We start from the raw sequence: 17,954 nt of genomic DNA, 5'->3' as shown, positions 1-17,954 counted from the left end.
TCCCCTCTCTTCCTACCACTTGAATTTCCCCAGCATTTCCCACCTTAAGTCTCTAGTTCGCAGCAATGGACTTAAAAAAATTCACTCCAAATTGTGTACTAATTATTGTTTAATCCGTCCAGGAGTATTTGCATTTCAAAAGAAAATGTTTCTGTGAGGAGTAGGTGAGGGAAATACTTTGGGAGATGGGCTTTCCTCTCGTTTTCAAATCCTATTCAAGTGCAAATTTGTTTTCACTATTGTGCTTAAGTCTCCACCAAGGGAGTTCCCTTTGCCCTTTGGTTAACCTAAAATCTTAAGCGCAGTCCTGCAAGATCCTGCCCTGTCTGAGTGATCAGAATCCATTTTTTATGCTCTGTCCTGTAGACCCCTGTCTTGGCGGTCAACCTGTTGGACTTCTCTGAGAAAGCAACATTTGTGATCCAGAGTGGAGTCCAGAAATGTACATACAAAACCAAGTACTGTAGTAGACGAAATCACGGAAGTTTGAAAGGCACGGTTACAAGGCGTGCCATTCTGAAGATGCTAGGTTCTTGTGGCCCCTAGACAGAACCCGAGCCTCTCCGCATTCTTGCCTTGGGTTACCACAGCGGACACCGTGAGTGCTAAGGATTGAAGGCGGGCTCTGGGAAGGTAGCGCGCTGGGGAAGAAGCCTTGGTGGCGCGGAGAAGCCGAGGCTGACCAGCGAGAGGTGGAGATGGACAGGGATTGAGTAACCGAGGAGCAGAGCCTGACCCCGTGCGCGTCCCAAGCGTTTTGACGCTTGGGGACACCGAAGGCCGGGGCGTCCCTCGGGGGTGCGGCTGGCGCGGGGGTGGGGCCGGGCGGTTCCGGGCAGGCGGAGCCCACCGCGCTGGGCAGGGTGGGGTGCCCCAAAGCTCCCAGCAGTGGGCCAGCGCGTCTGGCTTCCAAGCGCAGTGCACCACAGCACCATGGAGCCCGGCAACTTGGATCTGATTTTTGACCGCTTGGGGCACTTTGGCAGGTAGGGAATTGGGGTGGAAGTGAGGAGGGAGGACGACCTAGGGGAGCGGCAGTCACCTGGGTGGAGGCGTCGGTGGGGTCTGTTTCTTTCCGTTGCGGTAAGGTTCTCGTGCTGCGCTCGAGATGTGAAAACACCTCCACCCCAGGTGTCCCAGGGAAGTTGGGGGCTCCCCCGACCAGACTTCCGGTCGAGACTCTCGGACTCGGGCAGTGGAACCTCCCCACAGCGCGGAGGAGGGCGCTGGGGGTTCGCTTCGGCAACGGAGGCTGCGGGGCTCGCTTGGCGCGCCTGCTGCAGGGCAGGTGGGACCAGGTGCGCGCGCTCTGCGGAAGCGGGGGTCCGGAGGCCCAGCCCGAGAGGCCGGGATAGAAGAGTGCCTGGTCCCGGCCGCCCGTTTCTCTAATCCACCATGTAACAGCATCCTCTCTCACTTCCCGAGACGGCTGCTTCACTGCCCCATCGCGCCCTGGGCCCCTCTCAGTGCCTAAGCAGTATTGCCCCAGGAACAACCGTTAGTCAGAATTTGTTGCCATTTATAGAAACCTAGTATATGCCAGGTACCCTGTGCCAGGTACTTACACACAGTGCTTCATTTGATGCCCATTGTGATCTTGCAAAGAAGGCTGGTAGGGCCAAAGACCCACAGCTACCTCCTGGTGGGACCCAGGTTTAACCTGTGTACACTTGGCACCCTCTTTTCATTTGTTAAATTAATTTAAAAAAAATTTTAAATGTATTCATTCATTCATTCATTTGGTCATTCATTCATTAATGGAGAAACGTTTCTCTATCTGACTCTGGTGTGGAAGGAGAGGAAACTGGGTGAGGAGCCTGACAGCATGCTGATCAGAGCTTTGGAGCTAAGTCTGAATCCTGGCCTGCCACTTTCCTCTAACGTGATGCTGGGCATGTTGTGTCTCAGTTTCCTATTCACAAAACGGGAATCACAATATCTGCCTTACCTCCCTTTCCCAGGTTTGTAGTGAAGAAATGAAATGGTGCTGCTCCTCAAGGTGCAACGTTGCACAGCATTTGGTTGTGATTCCCAGTGTCTGCAGAAAGGAAGTTACTGAGCAGGCATGGGTGGGTGGGGGGGCAGGAGGCCCCAGTTCTCCCCCACTTCCTCCCAATCCCAGCGTTATTGAATGCTGAATTGTGTCTAGCTCTGCCGTCAGCACGTCTTGCTTTCTTTAATGTTCACTGCAGCCCTATGAGATTGGTAGTGTCACTCTCATTTTACACGTGAGAAAACTAGGGCATGTGCCTGAATCCCAGAGCTAGTAACCGCAGAGCAGAACTGGATGGCACTGGATGTGCATTCGTCTCCACAGCCCACGCTCAATCCTCGTGCTCTCCTGAACCCAGTTAGGTACGAACCCTGGTACTCAGCCATGCCCTTTATGTGTATTATCTCACTTCATCTTTCTGGGAGCAGAAAGATGAAAAAGATCAGCTCTGGGGTTGGATGTTTGAATTCCAATCCTGGCTCTACGGAGTATAAACTATATGGTACTGAGCATTTACCTCTTCCTCACCTGCGTAATGGAGGTAGTAATAGAACTACAAAGGCTAATTGTAAGTACTCCACGTAGAGCCTCATTTTATTCTCACAGTAACCCTGTGAGGTAAGAAGTACTAATACTGTTCTTTCTCCGTGTATTTTGGAATTAACTAAGGTAATTACATATATTAGTTGGTGTTTGACTTAAAATGTTATAGCAAAAGATCCTTCAGCTGGAAGTTTGTCCCTCTAGTGACCGACCATCCAGGGCAGGTCCTGTTCCATGGGGTTCTCTGGGGACGCAAGCAGGCGAGGTAGCTCCGCCGTCCACATCATGGGGCTCCCTTTCTGCTGCTGTCCTTGTCCCTGCCCTCATGGTTAAATGTAGCTCACCATGGCGGAAAAAGGGGAGAATGGATTTTGGGAGACAGTTCTTAGCTGGCCACAATAATGTGTGTGAAAGTCTTATTATGCTGTAAGTTCTCAATAAATCGTGGCTGTCCTTGCCACCTGAGCCTCCAGCCTGGTGGGAAGGGTCAGTATTGAAAGCAGCTTGCGGAAGAAAAAGGGTGACATGCCAAAGCTTAGAGCAGAAGGTTTGAAAGCAGTGTGATTGTAACAAGGTACCCCATATTTTCTCTGGTATTTGCTGTAATTGGGTTCTTTATTGTTTATAAATAGAAAAGGAGGTTATTGTGCTTATTAGCCTTCTTGTAAGGAAACCTAGTGAAAGTATTAAGTAGAGATCCCCAGTTTTTCATTTCTCATTAGTCATTTCTAAGGTGAGGAAGCACTATCCTAATCACCTTTAAGGGAGGAAAGCAGGACGCTTAAGAAGAATTAGAAAGCAGTTTCAGGACTTGTCCTGAAATTATACTGATGTTCCAGAAACTTCACGACTTAAGTCCTGTGTGAGAGGGAATTGAAGAAACTGAGATTCAGGCACCTGTGTTGGAAGGATCTAAGAACCTGGGTCTCTGAATTGTCCTGGGGTAAGGGAAGAGGTAGTTTAAAATGTCAGACTTGGACTCTGGAGCCTGTGGCTGACGTACCTCTATGTTTTTCTTCAAAATAGGAACCCTTTTAGCTCTTATTTTTTGACTTCACTCTATGAACATCATAATAGATAACACTTTTATGAACCTACACTGTGTCATAGGGCTTTACATGTACTAAGTCTTTCCATTCCCACAACAACCTACTTGGCAGATGAAGAAACTGAGGCACAGCAAAGTTAAGGCTCTTGCCCCATATCCCAGATGGTAACAGAGTCAAGATTCAAACCTTGGAAGTTTGACTCTGGGGTCCATGCTCTTAACCAGAGTGGAGTATCATCAGCTACGCTTCTTTATACAGAATGATATAAATCTAGGACTGAAAGTAATTTTCTTAATTCATCACCTAGACTGCACGGTGGTGATCTATTTCCAGAGAGTTCTGGTCATCTTTATTTTTCCTTGCATCTGGGTTTTCTGCTTATTGCTGCTGTATGATTCTTATTTCATTTGTGTGTCCTTCCAGCTGTGGGCACAATGCTGTGTTGTGTCTGTAGGTCTGTTATCCCAGAGGGATCTTAGGTTGGGCACAGGGATGACACCCGAGGGACAACAGTCTCTGCAGGGGAGAGAGTGGTATGTTAGAATACTAGACACTTAAGGGAGTCGGGTTGTGTTTTTTTAAGAAGTTATCCTTGCAAAAGAGAAAGGGAAGTTAAAATGGAAAATGCTGCCCTCACCCGTGTGGCTCAGTAGCCCAAAGGGTCACAAGTTCAGTTCCCCATCAGGACACATACCCAGGTCACGGGTGCAATCCCTGGTTGGGGCACACGTGAGAAGACAACTGATCACTGCTTCTCACATTGATGTTTCTCTCTCTCCCTTCCTCTCTTTCTGAAAGCAATGAAAAAAATGTCCTCAGATGAGGATACAAACAAAATAAATAAATAAATTGAAAGAATGCCAAGGCTCTTTCTAGAAAGTAGGAAGCATATTTATGTGAACTAGCATGGCTCTTGGGGACTTCTAAGTGGTTTATTATTTCTGGAATCCCTGAGAATATTTTTGTATCTCATGCTAAGGAGTTTGGGTATTAGGATGATCACTTTGTATAATGGAAGGTGCATTAGAGGGGCAGGAGTTGGGGAAAGGAGACCAGAGATGACTCAGGTAAGAGCCCAGGTGGGAGGCAAAAAGGGTATGGACCAGGGCAGGGGTGATGAGCAGGGAGGTTGGGCCAGTTTTAACAGGTGGAATGCACAGGCCCTCCTGGCCCTATGGCATGAAGACGTGGGAAGGACTATGTGGGCTCCTCAACTCAGTTCCCCATGTCCCATTTTTCTCGTTTGTGCCAACAGAGGTGCCATAGACTCAGAAACAGTTACACTGCAGCTTGGGGCAAGCTTGGAACCTGGATATTAAAATCAGTTTGCGATTCTTACTTGAGTATCTTGTGAGAGCTTCAGGTTAAGACATCCAACAGGCATTTGGGTAAATAATGTATGTTCAGGTAAGCCACCTTCTTGTCAGCATGGATTGGGTAGTCATCAAGGGCTGAAATCCAGCTGGTAGGCACCAAGTGGGCAGACTGGGTGTGCCTTGGCACCATTCCAATCATGCCTCAGTAGGGGCATTGCAGAATACCTTTCCCTCTCCCTGGGTCGTGCAGATATAAAACTTTTAAATTGCTGTGTTACATATATACAGAAAAGTGCACACCATAATCGACAGCCTGATGAATCATGAAGTGCGCGTACCCATGTTACCACCACCCAGATCACCCGTTATCATGTCCCCTCCCAAGAACTCTCCCTCCCTTTGCCCCAGACTCACTACCATCCTCACATCTAACCCCATAGGTTAGTTTTGCCTGATTTTAAACTTTATATAAATGGAGTAAAAAATGATACACTCTCTGTCTGGCTTATTTTGGTCAGCATTGTGTCTGTGATTCACTCGTATTGTATATTACAGTAGTCCGTTGATTTTTGTCGCTGTAGATAGTATGCCATGGCATGACTGTTCCACAGTTTATTCATTTACTGTCAACAGACATTTAGATCATCTGCATGTTGGGCTTATTGTGAGTAGTCTTTCTTGTATGTGTCTTTTGGGGTACTGTGTACACATTTCGTTGGGTACGTACCCAGGAGAGGAGTTGCTCTGTCTTTGAGAGTGCATGTGTTCTGCTGCCAAACAGTTTTGTAAAGTGGTAACAAATTATACCCTCACAAGCTGTTGGTGAGACATCCAGTTGCTCCATAATAATTGTTAATATTATTATAGTTAAACCAGACAATTCAATGGCCTGGGGCAGTTTCTCATCCATCACAATCTCCTAGGAAGCTTTCTAAGCTTGCCGAGTCCTGGACTTCACCTCAGACCTGAACCACAGTCAAGAGAGGTGGGGCAGAGAAGACGAAGCCTAGCCTCAGAGGCCTGGTGGGGAGTGTTGCTCTGTGGGGAAGGGTGTGTGTGAAGGGGATGTGAGTGGAGAATGAGAAAACAATTCTAGTGATGACTGTGGGGTTCAGGCTGGCTGGGGAAGGAGCCCAGGCCAGGAGGGCGCCAATCAACTACAGAAGCTGGTGGGATCCAAAGATTGGACCTGGATGGTGCAGGAGATGGGTCAGTGGGAGGGTCTGGGGCAGGGACTAGGGCAGGGAGGTCATGGTTGGAGAGTAGAATGTGAGCTTTTCAGTCCCAGGTGATGAGGTATCTTAGGTACCAAACACAAATGCCTTCAGGGGCAGGCAGGTTAATTTCAGACAAATAAAACTGGTCTGCTGTTTGCAGGGGCTGTGTGTTTTCTGAGTTGAAACTTATGGGAGTGGGGAAGAGTCAAACAATTCTAAATATGCGCATCATGTATGATTTATGGTGCATTCTTAGTCATATTCATATAGGAATGGTATTATTATAGGATGCTGCTTAGCCCCCCAAAAGGATTTTGTATCAAGAGGACCTGATGCCCAAGTCTTTATTGCTGCAGTGTTGGGCAGTTAGACAGTGACCTGTCACAACCCCCTGCTATAATGATCTGGAGAGGGTGATTCCTCATCTCTCTTGGACCCCAGGAACTGGCCTTCAGTGAAAAATGCAACACTGCCCTTTCCCTCTGGCATCTCCCGAGCAGTACTTATATTTTTTTACTGTAACTTGTGTAACCAGTACCTTCCAGAAGGACACTTAAGTTTCCAATGTTTTGCAGTTAAAGATAGCACTGAAAATTAAATTTATAAATTAACTTTGGGATAGTTAATAGCTTTATGTTGAATACTGGTTACTTTTAAGGAAGTAAATTTGTATTAATTCAAGGGCAGATGGTAATACCCATTAATCTAATACAGTAGAGATCCTCTAGGTGCTTGATGAAAGAAAAGAATTAGTAAATACAGTTTTCTTAAGTAAGTTTAGCTTTTCATTTTACTTACAAGAATAATTTGCTAAGCCAAGATGTTTTGGTTAATACATTTCAGCTAGCCCACAAACTATGAAGTATGTTGAAATGATGAAATGAGAAAATGAATGTGAAAGTGCTTAAAATATAAATCATGGTCTAACATAAGGTGTTAGCAGGGTATGCGCAGTGACCAAGATGATTCCTAATAAGCTGTTAGGTACAGCTCAGCAACAGGTGTCACCTGGGCAGGAGAAGTGGGGACATGAGGACCTCTGCTGAGATGAGAACAGGCCCATGTCAAGTCTGCCTGATGAGGAATGGAATTCTCTGACAGAGCTCTTCTAGCTAATGTGATATTCAGGCTAGGAAATGCTTCCTGAGAAAATGCATGAGCCTGCTACCTGGGGCAGGTGATCGACCATCCATGCCAGGTACTCACAGGTGGCAGAGCTCAACCCTGAGGCTCTATGGGGACATCCAGCAGTCGGGGGGGGGGGGGGGCTTGTGACTTGCAGAGGTGAGGGTTCAAGCATCACTCTTTCAAGCCACGATCTTAGTTATTAGCCTTTTTGGGACCTTTGAGCTACAGGCTTATCTTAGACAGCTGTTCCTGCCCAACCCCTCTGTCTGGAATAGATTGAGGCTGATTTCTGATCAGTTTTCTTCAGGCAGGGGCATGCTTTCTGGAAAAATAGAGCTTGCTTCCATTTAGTCCTGAGGACTCAAGCTTTGGGCTCCATGTTCTTCCTTTGGCTGCTCATTCCAAAGAGACCATGAAAATAGTAATTTGTATGTTCTCCCTCTCCTTCATTGCTAAACAAAAAAAGACGGTTCCTGTCTGATTTTTGCTTGGTGTTTTTCTTCTCTGCACTGGATATAGGGGCCAGAGCTAGATACTGAGTTCACTTTGAAGCTGTGGCCAGCACCACCAGCCTGTAGGGTCCTGATAGCCACAGCACTTTAATTCTATTTCTCTTGTTGTTTATCTACATGAGGCCCTGTGAGAAGGGAGGAAAGGTGGCCATGGACCAGCCTGGCAGTCATCCCTGAGGACTTGGGGAGGTCGCCAACTTCATAACTTCACAGCAACACTTCTGTGGCTTTGCCTGGCCTTGTCCCTCATGATAGTCTCCAAAGTGGGGTGTGGTCCCCTTATGGTGGGCAGAGATGATCCTTTGGAGTGCCGTGAAAACACCCATTTTACGTAGGAGAAACTAGCTGTCTTCCAGTAGTCCAACTTTTAAATGTAAAACTGTGTTGCTCTTCTCACAAACTTTTATTTCGTTTTGAAAACTATGTGTTATTGTTATGTTTAAGTGGATTTATAAATATTTTAAATTTTCTCCATTTTTATTTCTAATCCAGAAATATTGATAGATAGAACCCATATGAAGAAAAGCCTCTTGGAAAAAAAAAAAAAAAAAAAGAAAGAAAAGCCTTTTGGAGTCCTCAAAGTTTTTAAGAATGTAAAGGCTCCTGAGACCAAAAACTTGAGAACCACTATGCTAAGGGATGATCAGAAACACCTTCCAGTGAGGGAGCATCAGAGCCAGGTGGGTGGGCAGGTCTGGAATTAAGAAGGGAAACCAAGACCAGATGTGTCAATAGTGTCATTTTGCCTCAATGTGATCTGATAGGACCTATTTTTTTCTTCTTTAATAATGGTTTTATAGTAATGTTCTTCTTTGTCTGAATTGATTCTGTTTTAAATCTAAATAATGAAATCACCTGCCCAAAGGATTGTTCTGACTCTTAGTTCCAGGGGTTTGAAATTTGTGGGCAGTCCAAATTTTTTATGTTCTACCTTGCTGTCCTATGGGCACAGTTCTCCTTGTGAGACAATTTTTATTTCAGAAAATATGTCACTGATAGTTTGAGTCTGTAAATTTGGAGATTCTACATTTATTTTTAAATTTGAATAATTTTAGATTCATAGAAAAGTTGCAAAGATAGGATAGGGTGTTCCTATAAGCCCCTCACCCAGTTCCCCTCGTTGTTAACATCTTGTGGCATATTTGTCAAAATCAAGAAACTGGCATTAGTATATTACTATTAACTAAACTCTAGACTTTAGACTAGTTTTTCCACAAATGCCCTCTTCCTTTTCTAGGATCCAGTCAATCCAGAGCACCGCACTGCATTTAATTGTCATGTTATCCCAGTCTCCTCTGGTCTGTGGTTGTTTCACAGTCTTTCCTTGTTTTTAGTGACCTTGACAGTCTTCAGGCAACGTCCCCCCATTTTGGAATATTTGTTTTTTTTCTTGTGATTAGACTGAGGTTATGGTTTTTGGAATGAAGGCCACAGAGGTAAAGTGTCCATTCGTCACATCGTATGAGGGGTACACAATACCCAAGCACATCATTGGGATGTTAGTCTTCAACATTTGGTTAAAATAGTGTTTGCCAGATTTCCCAACTGTACAGTTACTATTTTTTTTCCTATTTCCTACTATATTCTTGGGAAATGAGCCATTAAGTGTAGCCTATCTTCAAAGAGTGAAGAAAGGGAATTAAGCTTCATCTTCCATAGAGGGGAAATATCTGCAGACACTAGTTGGAATTCTAAGAAAGATTTGTCTCTTCTTTCACTTTTATTTATTTTTTCAATCATTTATTTATATCAGTACAGTATATTTGTCAGGATTCTCCAGAGAAACGAGCAATAGGACATATACAGCTATTGGTAAGAGGAGATTTATTACAGCAATTGGTTCACGTGATTGTGTAAGCAAGCAGTTCCATAATGTGCCATTTGCACGCAGGAGACCCAGGAAAGCCAGTGGTGTAATTCAATCCAAGTCCAAAAGCCTGAGAATCAAAGGGCTGATGGAATAAGTTCCAGTCTGAGTCTGAAAATCCAAGAACCAGGGACACCAATGTCCGAGGGCAGCAGAAGATGGATGTCCCAGTCCCAGCAGAGAGAGTGAATTTGTCCTTCCCCACCTTTTTGTTCTATTCAGGCTCACAGCAGATTCTTTACTAAGTCTATTGGTTCAAATACTCATCTTCTCCAGAAAATGTTTTATCAGCTCTATGGGTATCCCTTAGCTCAGTCAAGCTGACAAAATTAATAATCACAGTGTGGATTCATATATTTATTTTATACTTTGGTGTATACTATGCTATTCATTTTGTTGCTCAAATTGTTTCAGCTTTGGCCACCTGGAGATCTTTCAGATTGGTTCCTGTGTCCCTTTGACATGCCCTCATCTTTTAGTATTTTGAGCACTTCCTTACTTTCTGATATTGCAAGGTGCTCCAGACTTATTTTGTATTCTTTCTCTCCTGGTCTTAGAATCAGCCATTTTTCCTGGTTCCTTTTATAGGAGAATAGTATTTAGAAATCAAGATCAGGGCACTGGGTGTGCTTGTTGCTATTGGGATGTCATTGCTTCTAGGCCCTCTCAACAGAGCTTTGTGTGTATATATATATATATGAAGGCTGACCAGAAAAAGTCCAGCCATTGTTAATATAACAAGAATGGTTTGCACAACATCGATGTAAACTGAGGAGAGTGGACTGGAATGCACATGTGTGAACAATGACTATTTCACTGTACTAGTCAGTGGGGACAGTAGATACTGTTGAGTGATAATATGTACTGTGTGGCCATCACATTCAAAATGAGTGAGTAGAGCAACGAATCTGCATCAAATTTTGTGTTAAGCTCAAACATTCCTCCACGGAAACTATTTCGATAATTCAGAAGGCCACAGCTATGGGCAACTGGTGATTCACAGCTTCATCATGACAATGCACGCACTCATACATCATGCTTTTTGGCAAAAACATCAAATCACCCAGGTGACTCTGTCTCCCTACAGCCCAGATTTGGTGCCCTGCAACTTCTGACTTTTCCCCAAACTAAAATCACCTTTGAAAGGGAAGAGATTTCAGACCACCGATGAGATTTAGGAAAATATGACATGGCAGTAGATGGCGATTGGGAGAACTGTGTGAAGTCCCAAGGTGCCTACTTTGAAGGGGACTGAGGTGTCATTGTCCTATGTATAATGCTGCTTTTATCTTGTATTTTCTTCAATAAATATCTCTATTTTTCATATTACCTGGTTGGATACCTTCTGGACAAACTTCATATACTAACCTGTGTATACAGACATACCTATAATCATTTCTGCATTTATCCACCTGTATATATATTAAGCTAACCATGATAGAGCCCATTCATATTTGCTTATGTTCTTTTATTAGTCTATAGGCCAGATATAATAACTCGCTTTTCTTCTATTTTCAGATACCAGATCTTTGTCTATTTCACATGTGCCTTCCAGAACATCTCTTGTGGTATCCACTACTTGGCCTCTGTGTTTATGACAGTGCTCCCCAAGCATGCCTGTAGGCCCCCGGGCAAAGTGAGTCAGGTTCTTTTCCACAATACCTCTGTTTGGAGGTTGGACGACATCTGGAACATGTTTGCCACAGGCCACGAAGATCACGTTGTAGTGCAACTAGAGGATGGTGAGATCTGGGAACTCAAGAGGTGTCACAGGTTCCGGAGGGATAACAAGTCAAGTTTGAACTATGAATATAGTGGCCATAAAAGTGACTTTCCTTGTTTGGATGGCTACATCTATGACAAGAGCAAATGGGACAGCACCGTGGTGACTCAGTGGGATCTGGTCTGTAACCGTGAATGGTTTGCCAGGTTGATCCAGCCCACATTTATGTTTGGAGTCCTACTGGGAGCGCTGATTTTTGGCTACCTTTCTGACAGGTAAAAATGAAATATTTAGCATTGTTGCATTGGTGTAGGGTTTATTTCCCTGTCTGGTTTTCTTAAGGGACAGGGAATTATGTTAAAAATTTTAGTAATTTTCATGCTTCCTATCTAATACCTACCTCTTTGCTGATCTGTTAAATAACATTCACAAAATAACATATTAGTAAGAGGATGGGTTCTGAAGACAGTCTTCCTGTGTTCAAATCCTGGTTCTACTTGTTAGCTGTGACCCCTGGGCAAATTGCCTAACCTGTGTTTAGAATCTTGTTTGTAAGCTGGAGATGAAAATAATAGCACCCACCTCAAAGAGTTATTGTAAAATTAATACAGAAAAGGTACCTTAGATATATTATTTTTTCATTAAATAGACTGGCTCTTTAAGAGGTGTAGCTTGGTTCTGCACAAAGATTTCAAATACTGGAATTATCAGGCATAGGTAATAAAGTAGCTATGTTTGCTATTCTTAAAGAAATGAAAGATAAGTTTTAAAACATTGATAAAAGTCTGGAGATTATATTTTAAAATGACATAAAATTGAAGAGTAACTACTTAGAACATCTAGAAAGTTTTTAAAAAGTGACCAGCAAACTTCCTGAGTACTTTTAACAACCTATTATACATAGCTAAAGAAAGAATTAGTAAAATGGGTGATAGTTCAGGAAAAAATTATCAATAATAAAACTCAGAGAGACAGAGAGCTGGAAAATATGGGAGATTGAAATAATTGGAGGCAGAGGAATAAGGTATGGAACATATTTAATATTAGAAGCTAATCAGAGGAAGTTACCACATTAACATATTTGAGGACAAAATTTTTATTACCAACTCAATGAACACAGGAAAAGCATTTAATAAATTTCAAATCCATTCATGATAAAAACTAAAAATAGAAGAATGTCCCTCCTGATAACAAGTATCTACTGAAAGGTCTACCACTGGCGGGATAGCTCAGTTGGTCAGAGCATTATCCTGATACACCAGGGTTGTGTGTTCGATCCCCAGCTAGAGCACATGCAGGAGTCAACCTGTGAATGCATGGGTAGATGGAACAGGAAATTGATGTTTCTCTCTCCCTTCCTCTCTCTCTAAAATCAATCAATAAAAATTTTTCAAAAATGACATTCAAGGCTCAAGTGAGATTGGGGAACATTGGTGTGTAGGGCTGATAATCTAGACTAGTGTTGTGTGGGAGCAGAGAAGACTGAGGGTGTGAAGATGGCACTTCCCCATTGCTTACATGTCTTCTGCTATACAAGGCAAACCTGTTGACTGGAATCTCAGGCCTATATTCTTTTGCTTTAAAACTGTCTGTCAGAGACAACTCACAGGGAGAAAATATTTGCAAGTTGTATATCTCAGTAAGGGTCTAGTATCCAGAATATATAAATAACTCTTACAATCCAGTTTAAAAATGGCCATGGGATTTGGATAGATATTTCTCTAGAGAATATATACAATATATTTCTAATAAGCACACATGAGAGTGTTTGACGTCATTAATCATTAGGGAAATGTAAAGCAAAATCACAATGAGTTACCCCTGCACACTCACTAGGATGGCAGTAATCAAAAAGACAGACAACCAGTGTTATGGAGCATATGGAGGAATTGGTGCGCTCATACATTGTTGGTAGGGTTGTTGAAATAGGGCAGCCACTTTGGAAAACAGTTTGGCAGTGCCTTAAAGAGTTAAAACTTAGAGTTATCATTTGACCCAGCAATTTCACTCCTTGGTGTATACCCAAGAGATTGAAAACATAAGTTTATACATAATCTTGTTCAAGGATGGTCATGGCAGCATTATTCATAATAATCAAAAAGTGAAACAATCCAAATGTCCATCAGCTGATGAACAGATTAAAAATATGTGGTATAGCCATAAATGGAATATTAGTTATAAAAAAGACAAGTAGCGATACATGCTACATCATGGATGTAGCATCCTTGAAAACATAATGCTAAGTAAATGAAGCCAGGCACAAAAGATCATATATTGTATGACTGCATTTATAGAAAATGCCTGGAATAGGCAACTCTAGAGACAGAAAGTAAATAGATTAGTGGTTGTTGAGAGCTGGACGGAGCAGAGAGTGAGGAATGACGGTCGTTCCTGGGTGCAGTTCCTTTTTGGAGTAATGACAATGTTGCGGAATTAGATAGTGATAAGCATTGCACAACTCTGTGAGTACACTAAAAGCCACTGAATTGTATCCTTTCAAAAGTTGATTTTTAAAAAAGACTTTATTTATTTATTTTTAGAAAGAGGGAAAGGGAGGAAGAGAGGGAGACAACCATCAATGTGTGGTTGCCTCTCACATGCCCCCAGTTGGGGACCTGGCCCACAACCCAGGTATGTGCCCTGACTGGGACTCGAACCAGCGACCCTTTGTTTTGCAGGCCAGTACTCAATCCACTGAGCCACACCAGCCAGGGCTCAAAAGTTGATTTTTATGGTTTGTGAATTATATTTCTATTTAAAAAATCTTTCAGGAATATAATTTGTTTTTTATTTGTTTTTTAGACAAAGAACTACCCCTCCAAATTATAAAAATATAGGGCAAGTAAGCACCTTATTCTACGAGCAGAATGTAGCAAGACCACTGTCTTTAGAAGGGCTTAGCAAGAGCTGCTGCAACCTTGGTGGGCAGAGCCAGTGCTACAGGGAAGATGATCCAACAGATCAGAGTGGAAGCCCTGGGAGGAAAGGACAAATTCTCCCTCCTCTTCCCCGAAACCCCTATTCAGAGGTCTTCTGAGGATCACCCAGAGTGATCATATATGTATATTAGCATCTTAAGTAGAGGCCTCTATAGTGAAAGACTGACCTCTTGAAGAAATCAAGTGTTTACTCCTAATTCACCCAAAATGAATGAATAACAACAATGAGATACATAAGCATTAAAAATATAGGTAACACTCATCGTTCATGGATTGGTGTGGATGTTTAAACTGTTTCAGCTATACTTTGCTTCTTCCACTGATGCTTCTTCTTTTTCAGGGTGGGAAGACGACTTGTCTTGTGGTCCACAAGCGTTGGCATGTATTTGTTTGGCATAGCAGCGGCGTTCACGTTGGATTATTACAGCTTCATGCTCGCACGTTTTCTTCTTGCCATTGTGAGTTATGTTTTTTAACCTCTTTAATTCTGCCACGGTGTTTTCAGATTACACCTTAACTTTCTTAGATGTGCTTATGTAGACTCTAGTGCGAGAGACCAAGGATTAACCTTTGTTCTCTCCCTTGCAGAAGTTTTTCTGTGGAATATTAATGCACTCTGTTTAGAATGGAACTCATTAAAATGAAAAATTGTTGCTTAGTAAGCAGGAACTTTTTGTTTGACTCTGTGCCTGGCACATAATCCACATTGCACAATTATTGAGGTATTATTTTATTTCTGAGCAATTAATTATATTGGTCTAGTTAGCCCTACCTTTATGAGCCAAACAGACGGTTAAGAAATATTAAGAAAGTCATTTGTGTATTGTGCAGTAAGAATGCAAACAGGAAGGCATTGGCCTTTATGTTATGAGAAACAGGGGAGTCTAGTGGAAAGGGCAAGAGTTTACATACAGCTTTGTCATATACTGGCTTCTTAGCTGTGTGACCCTGGGAAAACATGTTATCCTCTTTGAGCCTTAGTTTCTAAACTGTAAGATGTAGAAAATAATCCCTGCTTCACAGGACTCTTATCAGGATTCAGTGAGATTAAAAAGTAAACATCTGTGGTACAGCACCCAATGATGGGGACTGTCATTGGAAGTGGATGAGCGAGTGAGGACATCGATTCCACACTTGGTGAGACTTTCAGGAAGCTTCCAAGTGACAAAACAACAGCAGCAGTGATTTTCTTTGAAGGTCACTGATCAAGGATAATGGAGTCAAGTTTTTTATCTGCAGAAGAGCTTGTAATCTCGCTGAGCACAGAGAAGGGCATGCATCCCCTCTCACCAGGATGGATAATACAAGGGGTCCAGAAATTAATATCCACATGGAGTTTCAAAAGAGTATAATTCAAATATTAAAGGGTAAAGAGAGGCCTTTGGGGAAATCAGTGGTGCTCTAGAATAATTTGGAAAAATTAGTTTTATGATTTGTGTTATAAAAGTCAAATGTGAAATAATTTTGCAATAAAAATTTTAATCCTTTCACCCCCTCCCCCAAACCCATCATTTAATTTATTCTTTTTGTATTCCAAGGATGATCACATATTGCTATTATACTCTACATTTTATTAAAGATAGGCCTATTTTCAAAGTAAAGTTTTTTCCCCATTTTTTTTTTTTAACTGTGGTAAGAGACATATGACATAAAATTTACCTTCTTACCTTTTTAAGTCTATGGTTCAATGATGTTAATTAAGTACACTCACACTGTTGTGCAACCATCACCATCCTTCATCTCCAGAATATTTTTCATCTTGCAAAACTGAAACTGTACCCATTAAATAACTCCCTATTCTCTTTACCCCACCTAACCCCTAGCAACCACCGTCTACATTCTCTTTGAATATGACTCCTCCAGGTACCTCATAAATGCAATCATACAGTATTTGTCATTTTGTGATTGGCTTATTTCACTTAGCATAATGTCCTCAAAGTTTATTCATGTTGTACCATATGTCAAAATATTCTTCCTCCTTCCTTTTAAAGGCTGAAAAATGTTCCATTGTATGTATATAATGTACCACATTTTGCTTAGCTATTCATCTGTCTGTGGGTGCTTAGATTATTGCCACATTTTAGCTACTGTGAATAAGGCTGTTAGGAACATGGATGTACAGATATCTCTTTAAGACCTTGCTTTAAATTCTTTTAAGTATATACCCAAACAGGGATTGCTGGATCATATAACAATTCTATTTTTAATTTTTTGAGGAATTCTCATACCATTTTATATTCCCACCAACAATACATAAGGGTTCCAATTTCTCCATATCTTGTCAACACTTACTATTTTCTGTTTTGTTTTTTTTTTGATGTAGCCATCTTAATGGCTATGAGGTGATATCATATTGGGATTTTGATTTGTATTTTCCTAATGATTAGTGATGTTGAGCATCTTTTCATGTGCTTGTTGGCCATTCGTATGTCTTCTTTGGAGAAATTCAAGTTCTTTGCTTGCTCATTTTTGAATTGGATTGTTTGTTTGTTGAGTTTTGGAAGTTCTGCATATATGCTTGATAACTTTCTCTTATCAGATGTATGGTTTGCAAAGATCTCATTCCATAAGTTGCCTTTTCACTCTGGTGATAATGTCCTTTCATGTACAGAAGTTTTAGATTTTCATGAATTCCAATGTGTCTGTTCTTGTTGTTGTTGCCTGTCAAAGTAAAGTTATAGTCAAATCTTTTTTCTTCCTATGAGTTACCACAATTTTTTTTGTCTCTGTTTAAAATTTAGGCTTTAATAAGGACTTCCCGTCTAGAGATAAATTGATATGTACACTTACAAGGAACTGAGAAATAAATTCACAGTATAAGGAAGTATGTAAATGAAACAAAAGTTAGTGTCGAACATTTATTCATATATAACTTCTCAAGTTTTGCTGTTGGGGGTAGAAAAGGTGGAGGAAGATGAAAGGACCCATTTAAATATGAAGGATGAATTGGGTTAAGTGTCCTTTTAGAAATGTTATATGGGTTCCAGAAAACAATTCTTTGTCATTTTCTTTCTTGCCTATGTGTAATTTGCAGAGAGATGAGACCCTTCAGTCATTATAAATGTGACCTTAAATCTGGACCACCCTCCCCTTATGTTTTTCAGGTTTCGAGTGGCTATCTCGTGGTGGTGTTTGTCTACGTGACAGAAATTATGGGCATGAAGGCTCGGACGTGGGCATCCATGCAGGTGCATTCCTTTTTTGCTATTGGAACAATGGTGGTGGCTTTGACAGGCTACTTAGTCAGGACCTGGTGGATTTATCAGCTAATCCTTTCCACAGTGACTGTCCCCTTTCTCTTGTGCTGTTGGATGCTCCCGGAGACACCTTTCTGGCTTCTTTCAGAAGGAAGATATGAAGAGGCACAAACAGTAGTAGATAAGATGGCCAAGTGGAATAGGGCAAGCCCCTGTAAACTGTCAGAACTTTTATCACCGGATGTATACAGTCCTGTTGGTAATAAGCCTCTTCAAGTTAAGGAGCACCGCCTGTCAGATCTGTTTTATGACTGGACTATTGGAACAAGGACAATTATTGTCTGGCTGATTTGGTTCACAGGGTGTTTGGGATTCTATTCCTTCTCCCTGAATTCTGTTAATTTAGGAGGCAATGAATATTTAAACCTTTTTCTCATGGGTAAGTAGTTACATTTTATTTAAGTGTAACA

General features: G+C 41.9%; 1 protein-coding gene across 1 annotated transcript in view; it reads left to right on the top strand.

The window, feature by feature from the left end:
• The first annotated feature begins 893 nt into the window (after nt 1-893).
• SLC22A16 (solute carrier family 22 member 16) overlaps nt 894-17,954 on the top strand; it is a 34,198-nt gene continuing 17,137 nt past the window's right edge. The window contains exons 1-4 of the mRNA XM_090279749.1: nt 894-986; nt 11,144-11,623; nt 14,628-14,745; nt 17,392-17,923. Coding sequence (XP_090135875.1) covers nt 934-986; nt 11,144-11,623; nt 14,628-14,745; nt 17,392-17,923 — 1,183 coding nt within the window. The 5' untranslated portion in view covers nt 894-933. The remainder of the gene's footprint in view (nt 987-11,143; nt 11,624-14,627; nt 14,746-17,391; nt 17,924-17,954) is intronic.

Source organism: Furipterus horrens, unplaced genomic scaffold (assembly GCF_987537825.1).
Source record: "Furipterus horrens unplaced genomic scaffold, mFurHor1.1.pri manual_scaffold_6, whole genome shotgun sequence".
Lineage (NCBI taxonomy): Eukaryota > Metazoa > Chordata > Mammalia > Chiroptera > Furipteridae > Furipterus > Furipterus horrens.
The sequence above is the reverse complement of the archived record's forward strand: the minus strand, read 5'-3'. Positions and strand labels throughout refer to the sequence as shown.